Genomic DNA, 19,115 nt, shown 5'->3' on the forward strand with positions numbered 1-19,115 from the left:
TTCTAGTTCGTGTCGTGATGGTCTGTCTTGTCTGACCCTGAGGATCAGTTACCCATTTTTGAACTGCAATGGGAAAAGCAGACACTAATTCTTCGGTGTAATCGTTGTGTTGTTGGCTTGGTTTATTTCGTGTTACTCTTATGAAGTCGTTCTCAGTTTCATCAGCACTTATAGTTTCGTTTGTATAATTCATCTTGGTTACTGGTTTAGTCATTTCTATTAATCCGTTGCTTGTGTTTGTTCCGATGGTACTCGTTTGTATTGTTCTTGTTACATCATTCGTATCGGTTCCAATAGTATTCGTGCTTACTCTTGATTTTCTTATGGTTACGTTGTTAGTCTTATTTTCGCTTGTTGTTTCAGTTGTTTCCGTTCCTGTGCTGTGCTTAATTACTTTGTTGCAGTCTTCGTTATTCGTTTGGGTGCAATTCTCGCGTACGTCCTCCTGGTGGCGCTGGCTGACGTACGGAAGCGGTGGCTTGCGTACAGCAGGTGGCGCTGTTGCGGGAGGCCAGCTCTCGGTGGGCGGAACCATAGACAGCATTTTTCCGGAAGGCGGGCTCGGGATGGGTGGAGCTGGGCGTCGTGACGTCAGCATTGGTTTTGGCGCGCTGACAGTTTGGTCGGCGCCATCTTGTAATGGCCGCTCGGCCAATTTTTGTGTCACAGCTCTGGTTGCTGCCATGAGCTGGACCCTAGTGTCAGTTAGCTCCCTCAGTAAGACAACGTACTCCCGAAAAAGAACATTTATTATACGGCCTTTCTTCCACCGGGGTCCCGACCATTTTATTTTTCTGCCGTCCTTCTCCAGGCACTCTCGTAGCTGGACCAAGAGCTCATGCCCCCTAGACCCGATGGCAAGGGTCGGGCAGTTAAACCTGTCAGGAGGGGTATCCTCACCACCCTCCTTCACATACTTTATGCACCGGGCAAATTCTCGATCCGGGCCTGAGGTTGCCATGCCCGAAGGTTTCTTACGGGCCAGGGCTACGGTCCCGGTCTCTCCCCTTGGGCGGTAAACGGCCCGAGGATCCTGGAGAATACAACCCAGCGCACTTGGGGTGAGCCGAACGGCCCATTCTTCCCCACTTTCTCCCCGGAGGGACAGGTACCCGCTCACAGTTCCTTCAGCCGGTGCGGCCTGATGGAACGCGATGTGGTCCCATAAGTCCTCAGCACCGATGGTCTGCCGGACTCGGTTGCTCCATGGGCAACTCCTTATAATCTCCGACTCCAATACGCCTCCCATTGATCCTGTTCGTGACGCCATGTCAGGGAAAACCGAAGGATCGGGCCCCAAGGTCCCGGTGGGCCGGGGTGGCAATTAGATATGGACAGGTGGGATTAGCGGCGTAGAGTCTGGAGTTAGGGACTCGGAGCGGGTTGAGGAAAACAGGTGAATTTATTTGACTTATGCTTCAGGCGTAGGCAGAAAGGTCTTCAGTTACAGTTTTGAAACACAAACAAACAATTAACAACAAAGGGGTCTGTTGGCCCACGAGGTTCAGTCCGAAGACCTAGTCCCAGGGCTGGTCAACAGCTCATAAATGGGGATTACAAACAACAAAAACGAACTGTAACACGGTGATGATGAACCGCGTGATGCCAGTCCACAGCAATGGACAAATCGGGTGGTCGAATGAGAAAGCCGAGGTCAGGAGCCAGAAGGTGATGCAGCGGAGACGTCAGTTGGAGGGACGAGCAGAGTCGTAGGTGGTGAAGGAAGCCGAGGTCGATGATTCAGAACCGGGTTAAACAAAGTCCAGAGCGTGATCCGAAATCGTAAGCCAAAAGTCAATACCGAGGTAAATCAGAAGCCGAGAATACAAAATCGCAATACAATCGCCGTAAGCAGCACGAAAGCCGAGTGAGGGAAGAGATCAATAGGCCTAAGAGCCTGACTGAGAGACAGTCCCTGCAGCAGCAGCCTCTGTCTCCAGTCCACGCGATCTCCCCCCGAGGGAGGGGCTCACAGAACTTTTATATCAATTTAGTAGCCAATCAGCGTGCTCTCCGCAGAGAAATTTCTAGTCCGATTACCTCATGTCAGGTTCTGACTGAGCATGCTCTCAGTCAGGAGCTGACACAATCTGAGCATGCGTCTGTGGGGAAAGTAGGTCAGCAATGATTGACAGCTCCGCAGGTCACCCAGGGGGCAAGGACTGGGTGAGCCTTGGAAATTTCCACTCACAGCTTCAAACCGCGCATGTCAGTTTAACCTCTTCTGTACTGGCAGCACATACTCAAAAATTTCCATGACAGGGGGGAGTTACCATTACGGGGCCAGTAGCCCCTGTCATGGTTTCCCTGAGGTGAGCTCCTTTCCAGTGGGGGGCCCTGCTGCAGGGCAAGGAAAGCTGCTGCGGACTGCTGCAGTGGTGGTGGCTTGGATGGTTCTTGGGAGGTTATTCCCCCTCCCTCCAGCATCCGGTGGAGGGGGTAGCAGGGGGCTTATTCCACTGCTTGCCCCAAGCAGGGAGTGAGCGGTGGTGGCCAGGGCAGGCTGACCTGGCTGTAGTTCCCCAGGATAGTGAGGGTAGAGGGGAAAATAACCCCCTTCCCTGCCCTCTCTGCCTCAGGGGCCATGCCAGCCCACTACTGCAGCAGTGAGGGGGGAGTGCTCAGCAGACCTGGCTCAGGTCCCTGCCAGTGGTTCAAGGAAGGGGGAATTAAACCTCTCTCTGGCCAGTTCAGCCAAAGCTACTGCCTGGGCTGGTCACACACCTCCAGCACAGCTTCCCTGCAGCTGAAGGCATGCTCTAGCACCCTACAGCTTCTGGCCTGAGAAACTGCAGACATGTGCCTGCATTTCCTCAGTCCACAAGGAATGTCTGTGCTGGTACAAATCGGTTCACCCTAGGCAGGTTAGACTAACCTGCAAAGATTGAATCAATTCAGTCTCTGGCTTTTTCAATGTCTGTCCCTAGCCCTTTTGTACAAAACTTGTACCTGGCTTCCTTTGCTGTCCTCCATTTTCCGGTGAGTTCTTCCCCCTTCAGTTTTCCTCTCTTTTTAACACTTTATTTGCTCACTCCCTTCCTCTTCCCACAGTCTCCTACATTTATCTGCTTTTATTTTAGTTGCTATGCTACTAATTCAGCAGACTCCTCAGCCAGTTTCTGCAACCTCAGATATGTTTCTGCAACCCCCCGCCCATTGTCTTCATTCAACCTACTCAAACCATCTCCTGATTTCTTTCAGAAATGCCCGTGAGCTCCCTCTTCTGCAGTATTACTAGGCCTTCTAGGACATCCAGTTCATCAATGCTGATGAATTGTCATCCATTCTCAGCCCTGTTCCTAGCCAAATCTCAGAACTCCATAATCTTTATATCTTTTCCACCAGCCCCCTCCCCACCTTCTATTGCATTAACCATTAAATTTCTGTTCTTTCTTTTAAGGCCCTTCACAACCCAGCAGTGTTAACTAAGCAATGCTCCACCTCTCCCCCCCATCACCCTGCCACTCTGTACCTTCCCTGCTTTGGTTCTGGCATTGGACAGGGCAGACCAGCAATATCTGATGCAGAAGGAGGGCTAGGGGCTTGGTGCTGCTGAGGGAGATGTCACCTTTTTTTTTGGCTGATATCATGCATGCTGAGCAGCCAAAAAACTACTGGTTTTAAGCAGATTTCCTTTTCCCCAGCCTTTGACTGTTTCTCCTGTATTGCATACAGCTGCCATTTCTATATCTTTCTTGCTGCCAGAACTGAAGCAGCTGCCAGGAGGGTGTGTGGAAAGGGAGAGATGGGGGACAAAACGGTGAGATATATCCCCCTTGCTCCTTTCTAGTGCCCCACTTTTGTCAGTGCCTGGGGCTTGTGTCCCACTCACTCATCATTATGCTAATGTCACAGCCTATTCCTTCTCCCAGACTATCATCTATATTACAAGAGTTCAGCACTGATTTATCCCTGATGCCAACCTTCATTGTACATTCATTACATTTCCAAACTGGTGCCTTCTTGTTATCTCATAGGCTTCTCCTTATGCTTTGTGCAAACACTGAGAGGCCCCCTTGTTCTCCTTCAAATTCCTTTGTAAAAATGACATTACTTACAGTGGCTGGTCTGCCCTGACCACTGCCTTTGATAATTAATATAATCTCCTTTTTCCCATGTGTTCCAGAGGATAGGAACGTTACATACAAACTGGTTTAAGTGATCACAAACTGGTTTAAACCTGTAGCAGAACAGATGTTTGGTGCATGTAAACCAGTTTGAAAATGGCTGAAACTGGTTGGGTCAAACTGGTTTATGCAATGTCTGTCCCAGACCCCTTCCTGGTTTAAGTTAAACCAGACTGCCCCAGCATCCCAGCATTCTGTCTCTGCTGGGTGGGGCTCTCTGTTCCCCAGCAGAGCTGGCCCCTCCCCTCTGCTCCCTGGCTGAATCTCGGCAGAGACTGCAGGCATCTGCTTGGCTTCCCTTGCTGCACCCCTTCTCTCCCCACTCCCTGCTAAGGAGGGCTTCCCCATCCCCTCTGCCTAACAGTGACATGGCCCATCATTAGTAAGCTGACCACATGCTGGCTACGGTTGATGATGTGGCAGACAAAACAAAGGCAGAATAAACAGGAAGCTGGTAATGTCCCTCTGTGTTTTTTTAACGGGGTGATAAACACAGTGTTATCAGTTCCCTGCTGGGCTGGTCAGGGGGTGGGAGGGAAATCCCTTCCTATTAAGAGCATCCTGCCGGGGCCTGGCTAGGCCCCCCTCCACTCAGCTCTGTACAAGGGAAGGGAGGGCTGCTCTAGTATCCCCCAGCCTGAGCCACTGCAGGCATGTGCCTGCATTTCTGGGATATCTGTGCAGTTACAAATTGATTTGGCTTAGTTAGGTTAGACTAACCTGCAGAGATTGGATCAATTCAGGCTCAGGCATTTTGAATGTCTGTTCCTAGCCCTAATGTCTGTATCTATCCACCCTTCTCTCCCCCAGAAGCCAAGACTATAAGATCCTAGGGGCAGATGTTGTTTTTATCCTGTGTTTTTATATTACTTAGCTTAGTGGGGCCCTGGTTCATAAATAGGGCTTCCGGACACTGCAATTATATGAGTAAATAATAATAATAATAAACTAGAACATACATAAATGTGTCCTGGCAGAGGTGTAGCTCCCCAGTTCCATGCCCAATGCAGCTACCGATGCATAGGGCAGCTCAGGCTCCTGTCATGGGAATGGCGATGACTTGGTACTATCCCCTGGTATCAGGGAAGTTTGTTAGAACTGAGATATGATGTGGAGTGCAATTCACGTTAGAGAATCATACACACAGTATTTTACTGTTTTGCCTCACAGTGCTGAATTTTTTTATCATAAGTTATCATATTTCACCAAGATATTTTTGGAAAATATTTAAAAAACAGGTTAGGATTAAGTGAGGTACATCCTTGCAACCTCACTCTTTGCAGAGTGAGGGATAAAATAGGAGGCTGGGATTTCTGAGCTAAAAGTGAACAGAAAGGTAAGAGCTTTCCTGGCATTAAGTAAGAATAGCCCCATAGTCTTATGGAGAGCTCAATACTGTTGCTGGGATTAACTGTACAGATTTCTGAGCAGGAAGTGTCCTTATTTTAACATATGAACTGAACTCTCACGGTATTTAATTCTACAAATAGTAAACATTTTTCCAAGTTATTCACTAATTCAGCATAAACAAATCACCTTTTTGGATCTTGACTTCACTAAACTTCTCATTAATACATTTTTAAAACAGATGGGACTGATCTGTCTCATAAATTATGTGTTTTTTTAATAGAATACTTGAAGTCTGCAACAGCAGTGCAGGTTCTGACTAATTACTGAGTCAAAGCAATCACTGACTAATATGACCTTAAAAGAAAGAAATTAGACCTGCCCAAGAATCCTGTACTTCATTTTTTTAAAATGATAATCCCAATGATTAAGATCAGTTCACTGAACTTGTAGCTGTACCTGGAGAGAAGGAATTCAGTCTCACGTGCAAATTCTCTTGAAATCACTACTGTGAAATAAAAGGAATCACAGTTTTGAAGGGACATAAGTGAGTTTAGATTTCAGTCTTTGTTGTTGATTAATGCTGAAACAAAAATCAGCAGGACTCGGTGCAAATTTCTAATCTATACAGTTATTGGGAGGTAGGTTCTGAAACTAAATGTAGAATATCAATCATCGGATTGTTCCCTGAATGTATCAGTTTAAAATGAAGTGCAGGAATAGCAAAGCTTTTTTGGTTGATTTTTAAAAAACTGGTTTGTTTGTTTTTTTTAATATGTTACATGAAAATGTTATAGTAGCTCTCATCGAAGCTGTGCTTTCATTTCTTTTGTATTGTAGTTGTTGTTTTTTCTGTTAAGCTTTATAATAGCTTTGGAGGACTGCAGTCTTGTAGAGGGCTCTCACTTGCTGACGAGTTCTTAATCTTTATGGGATTTCTTCATTTTTTATGAATAAACTATAAGTTAGAATTTCCTCAAGAATAATTTGAACAACAGAAGAGTGTCTTTTACTCTTCAGATATGTGGTCATTTAGAATAGCAGAAATCCAAATGCTGGGGTAGCTTGTGCAATGAAGTATTTAAATATTAACTTGCACTGTAAATATTGAAAGTTTATTGTCTTTCATAGTCTATGCCTAGAATTTTGAAACAAACTTAGTGTAACCTGATTTTTATGGATATGGAGTTGTATTGAAAGAATGTTGTTTTCCATGGGAAACTGAGTGGACGTTGACTGTTATTGTTATTTATGTTTGTCTTCCTTTGGTGTTTTTTCATTGGCCAGGTTCAGCTAGAATGTGATACTGGTTGATGTCTGTTACCTGAATCCTTAGGGGAAGCAAATGGCTAAAATAAAACTGCTTTCATTTATTGTTCTTGGTATTTTCCAGGAATATTCAGGACCGATCTTTTCTTAAAGTTTACAACAAAGATCCTGCACATGCATTTAATCACACATCAAGAGCTATGAATGGAGATATAAGGGTGAGTACCTGTTAACCCATTTCTTAATTCATTCTCTGATTTTTTGTTTGTTTGTTTGTACTTACTTTGAGTAATAGCTCTCCAATTCCTCCTTTATTCACATCTTAAGTAATTTATTTTAAAACACAATTTGCTTTATCAAGGTTCTCATTTTATGAGCAGGCCACAACTTTTTATATTCAACAGAGTCCTTCCTTTTCCATGTCCTTGGGACAAGATATTTAGCAGAATTCACAGGTTTGTTGGAATCTGGCAGGCCATGCCATGAGTGCTTCTGCTGTGGCCTCAAACTTGCGACCTCTGGGCTGCCAACTGTGCATCTTAGGGTGCCTGTACATGAGTGATTAATCAAGTCTGCTGGAGCATGGTAATTATGGTGTTCCAGCAGCTTCCTGCATCTCATGTATCAGCATCCCCATGGGGCCACTTGAACAAAAGCTCATCAAATGAGCTTTAGTTCAAGATTCCCCTGCCACCATTTTGAAGCACAGGGACACTGGTATACAAGACACTGTGACACTTTAATTAGAGCTACACTCAGAGCATGTATAAAAGAGCCCTTAGTGCCCATGCCACCCCAGCTCCCATTCAAGAAGGTAAAGAATGGTTTAATTAGACTCTAGCTGCAGTACAACCCACAATGCCATTTACAACTGGCCAGTTGTAGCTCCTGGTTTCTGGAAATGTCAGACCCAAAATACAAATGAATTGCTATCACTCTGCAAATTGCTGTTTTGTTTTGAAAATAGCATAAACTTCTTTTTACTTACGGTAGGAAATCTTTTCATAGGAAGTTTCCAATAGAGATTATTCAATTTGTGTTTTTCTGTGTGTGTGTGAGAGAGAGAGAGAGAGAGATTCATATATATGAATCATATTAAACTTAAAAAGACAAAACAGCATTCAGTTGCTACAACATGGTGCTTGGCTTCTGGATTTATTCCAAAATGGATGTCACATGTTCTAAAAAATTCATGTGAAAATACTAGTTGATAATTCTTTATCTGTTTTGTGGTTTCCTAATCTCATTTTTGTGTGTCACAGTTCTTTGTTTTTTATAACAGCTAAGCACTTTTGCAATTGTAACTGCAATTGTTATTTCAGTACAATCACAGCAGTGAGTTTTTTTGCTTACACACAGTATTTTCACCCGCCTCTTCTACTCTCAGATTAGGTCACAACATGATTATTTACCTAGCTGTACTCGAAGAAGACTGGGTAGAAATTCTTTTGTATAGATTGTGTAGAAATTCTTTCAATGGCTCATATGATAAACTGCTAAATGTCTTACGTTTGGTTCTGGGTATCCTGAAGTCTGATCGACTCCCGCATAGCACTGACAGGATGCATCTCTCAGGTCTATCTAATATGTACATGCAGGGCAATTACCAGTACATGCACTAATGCCAAGTATTGCAATAATAATATTGTGTTGACATTAAAGAGCTAGGTTTAAATCCTGTTTTTCCATACTATCTGTTTTGTTTACATTCTGCACTGGCATTCAGACATGTGGCTAATGAGTGTATAAATTCAGACTGGCAGCAATCTAGATTATTACTTTGGCCCTGCATGAGAGATTTGTTGCCTGGTAAAGTTGTTATTTTGAATACTGATGTTGTTACTGCTGTCTGGACATTGTTTATAATTTGTACAGATCACATTAAAATACAGAACTCATAGCACGTGTTGATTGTGGCTAAATTTCTCTCCTCTGGTGCAAGGAACATGTAATTCAGAAAGAAGGTGTCTCCCTCTGCATTTTTATTGTTCTGCTCCATGCTCTGATTCAATTCAGTGGAGTTGTGTCGTATCAGAGGTGGTATTTTAATAGCTACATATCTGCCAAGAATAGTTATTTTCCAGTCTGTTCTACCTTTGGATAGTGATTCAACTATCTTTTCGGTTCAAGAGAGTATCCATTAAGTCAGAGTTCAGGACATTTCATGGGGAACTGAGGAGAAGCTTGCAAAACAAAGAACTTGCACCTTTATAAGCTTTTGTGGTTCAAGAGCACAAGAACATAAAAGCAGGTGAAGGAGGATGCGTGAATTCCATACACTTCCTTCAGATGGCTAGCAGCAGGATACACAAAAAGTTAGTTGATAGCAAATGCATCATAGAAATATAGAGCTGAAAGAGACCTCAAGCCCCATCTAGTCCAGCACTAGCACACGTGCAGGATATGCTACTCTTACATCATCCTAGTTTAATATGTATCTAGCCTCTTGAAACCCTTCACCAAACAAGGCTCCACAACTTCTGTGGACAGCTTGTTCCTATGCCAAACTGTTTTTAGCGTTAGGAAGGTTTTTTCTGAGATTTAAATCCCCTTTCCTGCAGTTTAAATCTATTGTTTCATGACCTGTCCTCTCCGGCAGGGGAGAACATAATTGCAACCCCTCCCATCGCTTTTAATGGTTACATTTAAGCTTTGATAAAGTTATGCACTCAGCCTAGTATCTAATAGTGCTAGAGTTAGTCAGGAGCAAATACTGCTGTACCCATAGTGAGAAGTGTTAGGGGTATCCTGTTTCAGTACATCTTAATTTTCCATTTTTAAAAGATGACTTTAAAAATATTAATCAACACCAGGTGCAGGCAGATCTTGTCCCGCTTATGCTGTAATATAATGTAAATATAGTTTGTGTCCATGTTTATGAGTTTACTGGAATTTTGTTTTCACTCAGGTTTGGGAAGGTTTGGCCTCTCTATATATATTTCTGCTGTTTGGCTTCCCTGTACTTTTGGAACTTGGGTTTGATGTATTCAGGCTTCTATTTATGTGATTTATAATAATTGCCACATAGCATAAAATAGTCTAAAAAATAATGCTAACTGTCCCTTACAACACCTGTTTTAACTACTGAACAGATGTGAAGCCTACATAAAGACTGGCAGTAATACTTGAAGTGTTATCCATATGGACAAAAACCATCTGAATGTGAAAGAGGAGTACAGTATTGTTGGTTGCAGCCATGTTGGTCTAAGGACATAGACAGACAAGGTTCTTTGGGTAAATGTGATATCTTTTATTAGACCAAATAAATAGTTGGAAAAAAATTGTTCTTTGCAAGCTTTCGGGCACAAACACCCAACCTTTTTGTGCCCGAAACCTTGCCAAGAACATATTTTCCAACTATTTAGTTGGTCTAATAAAAGATAGCACTTTTACTCAAAGAATCTTGTCTGCCAAAGACAAGGATCTCTATGTTTTAGTCTTTCTGGCTAATCACTCAGCTTCAACATCTTCACTTACTATTTTCATTTCTTTTCTACTACCTATATTTCCTGAATGGGTTGCAGGTAAAATAAGATAGCTCACCTGGAATTTTAAAGGAAATTTTTCCTTTTAAATACGTCATATAATCTTTTCTGTCTATACAAGATTGGCCTTATAAGGTCATGGTTTCTCTTGCTTTGCCTCCAGCTGTAGGAATAATTGAAGGACACCTCTCAATTGAAAGCTTAAGATTTCTGCAAGGGAGGGTTACTGATATTGTGTGCTGTCTATTTAATTACTAGGCATCTGATATCTGCCTGATATTTCTGCATTATGAACAAATACAGCCTGTGGGAGACCCTCTCACTAAAGCTTTACTTTTCTTCTTTTTTCTCCATTTTGGTTATTTTCCCAACCTGTGGTTGTTTTTTCATAGAGGGGAAAATATGTACTCCCTGCACATCGACTTTCCTTTTTCTATTTTGCCCAAGTCTGTGACATTTCTCAGTAATATTTTTAATTCTCTGTTCTAAAATACTTTTTCTTGCTCCAAGGTACTTTTTAGTGTGAGAACTGAAATGCAAATAACATGGATTTTTTTTTTCAGACCATTATTTTAGGTTTCAGTATGACTTACATTATTGTGATGATTAAAGCACACTGGTTTTGTTAGCCATTCTGCCATAGAATTAGGGCTTTGTGTATTTAATACCTACAACACCTCCAATATAGGAAAAATTGTTGTTGGGTTTACCAAAGGAAGGCTTGGCTTTTTTCTCCTATCCCATCCTAACTCTGCTACATGTGTACCCTGTTTGTATATATGTAAATGATGTGTTGCCTGTAGATGGTGCCAAAGAGCATGTAATTTAATTCCTGGGTTTTCTAGAACTAGTGAAGCATTTGCTGCTGTGCACTGCAGTTAGTTCCTACGCTGAGCTGTTTATATGGATCTTTTCACCCATTCTGGTGATTTGCAGCCCTGGGTGGCTCTTTGCTCAGTGCAAAGAGACAGTAACTAGTTCCTTGATACTAGGTAGCAAAGCCCTGTAATAGCCTCACTGCATGCAGCTACCTCTAGAGATCTGACCATCTGCTCTGGACATAAGGGTAAGTTATGCTGACATTTATGTGTCGGGTGTCTGCACCTTGTGTGGGTGTTAGGAAGTAGATTTGTTATTATTTTCTTCTGCTCATGGGCACATGGCACCTTCAAACCTACCACTGATCACTCTCCTTTCCCTGTTTTATGTGTCTGTAGTGGAGTGGAATAAAAGACCTCAGTACACAGTGGGCGCATCTACATATGTGCTTTAATGTGCGGTAGACTGTTTTATTGCACATTAAAGCATTGCATAAAAAACCATGACATTACGCTAATGCGCAGTAATATCTACTGCACATTAAGCATCACTAAAAAAGTTTGCAGATGCGCTACTGCACATTAGTACAGCCTAATATGCATTAATTTAGTACCTCACATTGGAGGTGTAGTCCCTGGTAACCGGTTCTCATAATAGTTTGTTTCGGGAATACTGGCAGATGTTTTGGTTGGATTCCTTTCTTTGACTATGTTGCCTGTACTACCAGCATGACGGCTGGCCTGCGGACATATGGGGCCAGATTCTATTCTGCCTGTAGGCACATAAGTGGACTTAGGTGCCTAAGTGTGATTCTGTTCTATCTTGCTTAAGTCCCTGAAAAACTGTTCATACAAAAGGCACATGTGTGTTCCTCCTCCTTGCTGCTTTGTTGTAGCTTCATCTGACGGGTAAGATCAGTAGTAAAAGTAGTGGGGGCAAGTAGAACGTGAGCCTTATGCATCAACTTAGAGGGCTGCTAAAATGACATCCTGCCCCCCACACTCTCCAAAGTGTTTGCCAGAGCAATTGCAGCCATCCTCTGCCCAGCCATACTAGCCAGGTAGAAACAACCCTACACCCAGTAGTGTATCTGAGGGGGAGGGCTGAGAGAGACAGGTGCAATGGCAAGCTCCCCCTCCACCCCTCCCGAGAATCTGCTACAGCAAGTGCATCCCTGCACCCAGCAGTGTATCTTGGGGTGGAGGGGAGTGAATGGGGCACCAGGGGAGGCCTCCTGAGAGCCAGTGCTGTGGGAGTGCTGAAAGCCTGGTCTTCAGCTACACAGCAGCCTGAGTCTGTACTGCCACAGCAACATCTGTAGCAGTAGCAGCTGCCATCCAGGTGGAGAGAACCAAGGAAGATGAGATGTCACTCCCCTTCTACTACCACTCTCCAGTGGTTAGCATAATCCTTCCCCTCCCTGTCCCACCTGGGTTGCTGAAGGGAGCTTGCTATGCCTCTGGGTAAGGTTGTTACAAAAGTAGATGTATTCATGGCTTTTCAGAGACTGGAGCAGAGTGGGATAGAATGACACTTGGGCACCTAAATCTAGTTCCACGCCTAGTAAGTGGAAAAGATCTAACCCACAGTTTAAGTGACTTCATATTTTCATAGTGGTGCAGCTGAACCGTGTTGTTGCTTAGCTCTTTAACATGTATGAAAATTATTTGCCTTGTAACTCGTGTGAGCATTATAAAGATTATAGTTCATACCAAATCTCACCAAACCACTGTTCTGCTGAGGAAAGCTGGGTGTGGGAGGGACTGGTTTTTATGTTGTATACACACTGAAGTACCCCTTTTCAGAACCTATTTCTCTGAGTGAGGAAAGAGTAATAGGGAAAGCTCAGTCACACAGGAGTTGAGTTAGTTAAAGTCTTCACTTACGCAGGGGAGTAAGGATAACAGGCTATATTGGATGTCTGGGCAAGAAAAGAGGAAATTATTTAAGTTGAAATAATTTGTTCAGTGACGTGATACAGATACTTGGTCAGTTTGGTAAATTTGGTAAATTGTTGTAGCAAATAATTGTATGGAGTCTTTGTATACTGAAATACATAGTTGTGACTTTCTACCCTCCCAGAAGTGTCCTGTTAGTAGATACTTTCTGAGCCGCTAACACTTTAATGCTTAAAACATGTCTTTATTGTCTCTGTAGTGAGCCTGAGAGCAGTAACAAGATGCAGTCCTATCTTGCTTGCTTATCCTTCACCTGTACATTAAACAGTATATGGCCCTGTACATGTACCCAGAGCTGTTGATTTGCACATGCTGTTCGGTGTGCACTCCAGGCCATACTAAGTTGATGATGCTGTCTAATTTCTGGGTTTTGGCATGTGCTTTTAAGCCCAAATGGGCAGGGCGTGCTTCTCAATGTTCCCGTATTCTCCACAACAGCAAGCAGTGCAGTCATGTCATTGGTGAGACAAGAGATGCTTCTTAAAATAAACAAACAAACACTCTCTGGCATAAGACAACTTTGAAATTCAGTGCTGGTCTGCAAGACTGGTACTGAGATAATAAATGCAAGATCTTTTTGAGTTTCTTGTATACCAGTAAAAAATGCATTCAGGCTTTTAGATTTTTGGCTGCGTTTCACTGGATTGTGTTTTAAGAGAAGAATATTCAAGTTATTAAGCAGGGATGGTAAACTGCAAATGCTGCCAACATTATCTATCATTTGTCTTTTTTTTTTCAGTTTTAGAATGTAATTCCTAAAACTGAGAAATAAATATTTGAATGATGAATTGTGTAAATGAATGTAAATGCTAAGCCTGCAGCTAAGCCTGATCCCACTTCTATAAAACTTTATTTTCCTTTGGAAAAAAGCCTATGCATGTCTATCTGATAAAGAACTTCTAAACAATAGAAATCTCATCTTTCCTGCCATTTTACTGTCTGCTTTTTCTATTGCTCTTTTTGTCATTGAGAGGTTATGACAACATGAGCCATATTGTATTTATAAACATCACGTGTTTCCTTGATATGACTTGCAGTGCTTGCCAAACAGAACACATGGAAGAAGCATTTCTCATTAGCTCAGCATTGATTTTGGTTATACTGATTTCCGGGACAGGAAAAATGCCTTCCTTACTTAGTTTTAACTTTCATACAGTGAAAGCAAAGCTGCTGAGTATTCATGAAATCCCTTGTACAGGGAAGCTGCTGCTGTTTTAGCCCACGTATTTTGTCTAAGAGCTTCTTAAGGAAAGCAAAAGTAATTTAGGTTTAAGAAAATGTAAAGATAAGCATAGCTAAACATTATTTTGTGTTAAAATACCTGCCAGACTCTTCTAGAAAAGGAGTTCACCAAAACATGTAAGGTAAGATGCCTCTTCATAGTGATATTGCTCTTATTTTGTTTTGGCTGAGAGTTTTGAATTAACTGGGGCTTTAAGCCACAATTCATAGTTAGTTCCCGCCCCCCCCCCCATATTTCTCCTGGAAAAAGATGTTTTATTATTTTGTCTTTTAGCAAACAAAGTGTATATTCAGATTCTATATCTACTTTGAAATCTGCACAAAAAATGTAATAATCCAGTTATTTTCTAGCTTGCCATTTGAAATTTGATTGAGATTTCAGCAAAGCATATAAAGGAAACCTTTAATATTCTGGGTTTGTTTTCAATTACATGAACTCTACTATTTTTTATGAATGAGCTGTCTATAAGATGCCAATTATTTATGCAATTGTAGAGAAGCAGACCTTGAAGAGTAGCTGCATTTAATCAAACTGTGATGAAAGATAGTAAATGTACCTGTGCTCTTTCATCCATGTCTCTTTTGATATACTATACCATTTATCCCATAAAATTCGCACTGTTCAGAAGGTGGCTAGAAGTTTAAGGGGGAAAAATCATCCTTGATTTTAGCTGTACATAAAAGAATATATAAATCTTGAATAAATCACCTGGCAAAAACCAACTTGTTAAACATGTGGGTTTCAAAGTATATTTAGATAGAGATCTCATTAAAGTTATTTTAATAGAGTGCTTTTGTATTTCTGTTGAATTATATTTATATTTTGGACAAATATAATTGATGTTCTTTGTAATTGTATAGCTCTTGTTACTGTACCAGCATACTAAATGGTATAATTTTTAAGAGCTTTCAAAGAATTCAGATCAGTCTACTGTTAAAAGCGACATATTTTTTAATTACTCTAATCACATTTTAACTTTATATCAAATCTCCTCTGAAAGAAAATATTTTAGCCTAAATATCCAAGTAGTCTAGGAACATGAGTATGCTCCACCCACTCTGAAATTCACCAACTCCTGTTTTCTAGACTAAGAAATATGAAGCCTGTCATTTGGAATTTCTCAGAAACATTTTCTGTACAAAAGTAGATCCACCCTCCTGCTATGAAACACTGATTTTAACAGTATTGTTCAGAGAAAGACAAATTCTTTATTTCCTCTTACAAGGCCTCTCTTTAGTTTGGCCTCTCTTTCTTGTTGTGAACTGCCAACAGCTTGCCCCAGAGCATGTCAGTGCAGCTCCTCAATCAACCAGATGGAGTTAGTTAACAGCAACACATGGTCTCTGCTGGCCTGGGACTGAGTTTGGAAGTCACAAGTCTTAAATTGTCCAAATCTGAAGTTCTCAGGCAAAACTCCCATTGGCTTCTTTGAGTTTCCGCTAAATGCTGACATAAGGACAGGGCTTATGTCCATTTTTTTTGTCTCCTAATTTCTACTTTTATTCTTGTTCCACCTTTTACAGAATTTTTTCTGGTTCCAATTCCTCAGTAGTTTTACTTTCTTTTCATTGGCCTTGCTTTTAGTGAGTTAATCTGCAGTAGTTTGGCTGTTTACCTCCATTTCCTAAGTGCTTGGTGGCATCAGGCATAGATGGAGCTCCTTAATACAATGACAGATGAAAAAATATTCATAGTTGTGTCCTCCATGGTCATAAGTCAGCCTTCCCTTGTAAACATTGAAGCTTATGTGAATTTATAAGGTCCATTACTCTTTGGGATAGCACCGGAGGCAAAATAAGTTTAATAACTTCCAGCCATCTCTTCAAAAGAGATTATAAACCACCTTGTTGAGGTGGATCTAGTGTGTATCAAGTTCTTTATAACACTAGTTAGGTTGTAAGGAAAAACGGTCTTTAATCTGGACATTGCTTTAATTGATCAGAATTTTGCTTTAGCTTTCCTTAGCAGCCTTCCCTATTGCTCTCTTCACTTTGAAAAGGACATGAATTGCTTGCTCTCAGCTGTCTTTACTTCTATTTTCTACATAATACTTTCCTTCAGGATGATACAGGAGCTGGAGGGCCAGATTTCATAAGGCATGAGTCTTAAAGAGAATTTTCATCATCCTCTTTTTGTGGAAGAAGAAAACTGATCCAACTCTTGAGCTTTACAGGAGCCCACCACAGACATTCGAGGACCTGATCTCACCATATTAGATGGTGTTCTAATCTGGAGTCAAAGGACAGCAGTCAGACTCCTGAAAATAAGAGCATTACTTATATCTTTTCTTGGATGTGCATTAGATCTGGGGTAAAAATAACCTGACTTGACATAAACAAGATGTTTGCAAGAATCAGAGGGCAACAAGGCATTATGACATACTTCATGATACTGGAATCTAAAGGTTTTTTTTCCATATTCAGAATGTACACTTTAAGCCTTGGTGAAACCAAGTATGAGTGAAGCTTGACATCAGTTTAAATGACTGAACTGATCAAGAGGGTATGTCGGGTGAATGGTTTCCTCCTTCACTCTGTATCTAATTGCTATCGAGATCTTTGATTTATTTCAGCTATGTAAGCAATTTTATGCCCAGCCACATAAACCGCAGCCTATCTGTTGATGGATTTTTTTTTTGGTTGTATCATCACCTCCTTTGATTCATGCTTGCACTCATTTGTCTAACACATACCATTTTACCCGTTCATGTGATGAACATAATCTGGGTAGCCCTAGTTTTCCTGATATTAATAGTTTTGTAATGGCTCCTGTGGCCAAGACCTGTGTATACCAGTATTTTTACAGATGGGACATTAAACTTCTTTCAGGAAGGATTCAAGGGATTCAGGGTTTTAAAGTACGCTATTTCTTAAAAATAGCTTTCTTCTTAGATCCACAACCATAGTTCATTATGTATACAGTGAAACCTGTCTTAATTGACACTCAAGAGATCATCATAACTGTGTGGCCAAGCAGAGAGTGTCTTGAACAGAAGGCTGAGCAGAAATTTAGTAAAATGATGGATAGTTTTATTTATTTTGTAGTAACAACTTGTTACAGGTGTAAACATACGGCTTATGATTTAAACTGCAAACTGTAGTTAATAAAACTTCATTCTATTTATATCTTAACCTATTCCATATTCTTATAATAGAAAACATGTTTTGACTCAAGTCACTTGATAATTCCAGATGAGACTAAAGGTTATGTTTTTCTTTATTCTTGTTTAATCATATGAAGTTGTTCTAATTTTATTTGGCTTTGGCGCAGTGAAAGCAAATGCAAATATAGAACAAAAATAAAAGCTGAACAGTTGTATCAGAGAATCAAAATTTCTCTGTGCATTTATTTTGATTTATGAGATCAGTTACTAACAGTATTTCTAATTTTAAAGAGAAGAAATCTGATATACAGTATGTTTAAACCAAATAAATACGCTGATCTGCACCAGAACTATGTATGTTTGGTACTATCCATTTTGTTTTCCCAAAAAAGGAATAAATCTATCAATTCAGTGATGCTCCAAGGAAGCACTGGAATTGAAAATGGTCTTAAGGGTTTGGCTTTTGAGGCTGGTGATGACCACATGCATTATGTAGTTGATGTGTTTGATCTGTTAAAGAGAAGGGGAAGTTAAGGAAATGCCTGTTCCATCTGTAGAAAGCAGACAATTTTTGTTTATGTTCCTAAAATCCTATCTAAAAGCAGCTGTGCAGAAGCAAAACAAACAAACAAAAATGCTGTTTGAGTACAGTACTAATTGCCAGCTATCTCAAGGGCTCCCACCTTCATTTTATAAAAATCAGTGACAGAGTTTATATGTTCAGCCTAAAGAAAATAATAGCTTATGGGCTGGGTGAACTACAGTATGTTGATGAGACAAATGTGGATATTGGCAAAACAATGATATAATTATGTAAATACAACCATTTTAGGATTGAATCTTATGTTTCAGTGTGTTTGTATTTTTGTCATTCACAATAACACCATTAACATTTCTGGCTGAAATTGTAAGAAGATTTTTAGTATTTTCGCCATCTACCAAACTACACTGTCTGGAAAGTTCAGTAAGGAAGAAAGCTAAAATATATGATACTTATTAACTTCTTTATTTAAATAGGTAGTTTAAAAATTAGCTTTTTTTTTATCTTTCACATTCCATTTATTTGTGAAAAATAAAAACGCTTCTAGGAAATATTCTTATAAACGCTGTAGTATGAATATATATTAGGTTGCCTGATCTGGATCTTTGCCTTGCCAACCATGGGTGGAATTATGCAGTCTGGTATCAGAGAGAGAGCTTCTGCAATGGATTTGGGTGGTGGTGGGGAATATCTAGACATAGCTTGTGTACCAGTCATGCTCATTTCTAGTTAATCATACTGTGGGTGGGACAGACAAAAAGTTTGTCACTTCATCCATGGGTCTTAAGAAAAGGTATTCCAATGACCTAAAGCATAGCTGAATGAGACCCTCATCTAGGTACATCTTAGGGTGATGCTAAAAGTAGCTAGAGAATTTGCCCTCATTTCTTTCTCTTCCTGAAGGGTGTTATTATTCACAGTTGACCTGCAGTAACTGCAGACAGGTTCAGGGAATGTAACGGGCCCAGGACAAATTTACAATCCTTCTATTTGGATCTAGGCTGATTTGCCTTGTAAAATGAAATCAGATTAGATGAAAAATAAAATGCATTATTGTTGTTGCTGCTATCTTTTCTGTAGCCTGGATCCTGGATTCCTGTTTTATCCTGAAGAGATTATTGTAGCCTGGTCTAAAGGGGTGACAGATAGCAACAACTTGGAGAATAGAGGCTCTTAGTAAAGCAATTGTGTGCATGTATGAGCAGGCGTTGGATTGTAGTTTG

At 40.9% G+C, this 19,115-nt stretch overlaps 1 protein-coding gene across 22 annotated transcripts in view; it reads left to right on the plus strand.

Annotated features, from left to right (window-relative positions):
- The window catches only part of KIAA1217 (KIAA1217 ortholog), a 684,182-nt gene that overhangs the window by 568,284 nt on the left and 96,783 nt on the right, over positions 1-19,115 (plus strand). For 21 of the 22 annotated variants that reach the window (XR_016442337.1, XR_016442336.1, XM_090047343.1 and 18 more), the window contains one exon: positions 6,868-6,961. Coding sequence is in view for 19 of the 22 variants with exons in the window: in XM_090047343.1 (XP_089903469.1) it covers positions 6,868-6,961 (94 nt within the window). In the remaining 3 variants the exon portion in view is untranslated. Of the gene's footprint in view, positions 1-6,867; positions 6,962-14,069; positions 14,370-19,115 lie in introns of those variants that run through there. The other variant, XM_090047352.1, reaches the window with a different exon arrangement.

Source organism: Crocodylus siamensis, chromosome 5 (genome assembly GCF_052110815.1).
Source record: "Crocodylus siamensis isolate JL-2025a chromosome 5, ASM5211081v1, whole genome shotgun sequence".
Lineage (NCBI taxonomy): Eukaryota > Metazoa > Chordata > Crocodylia > Crocodylidae > Crocodylus > Crocodylus siamensis.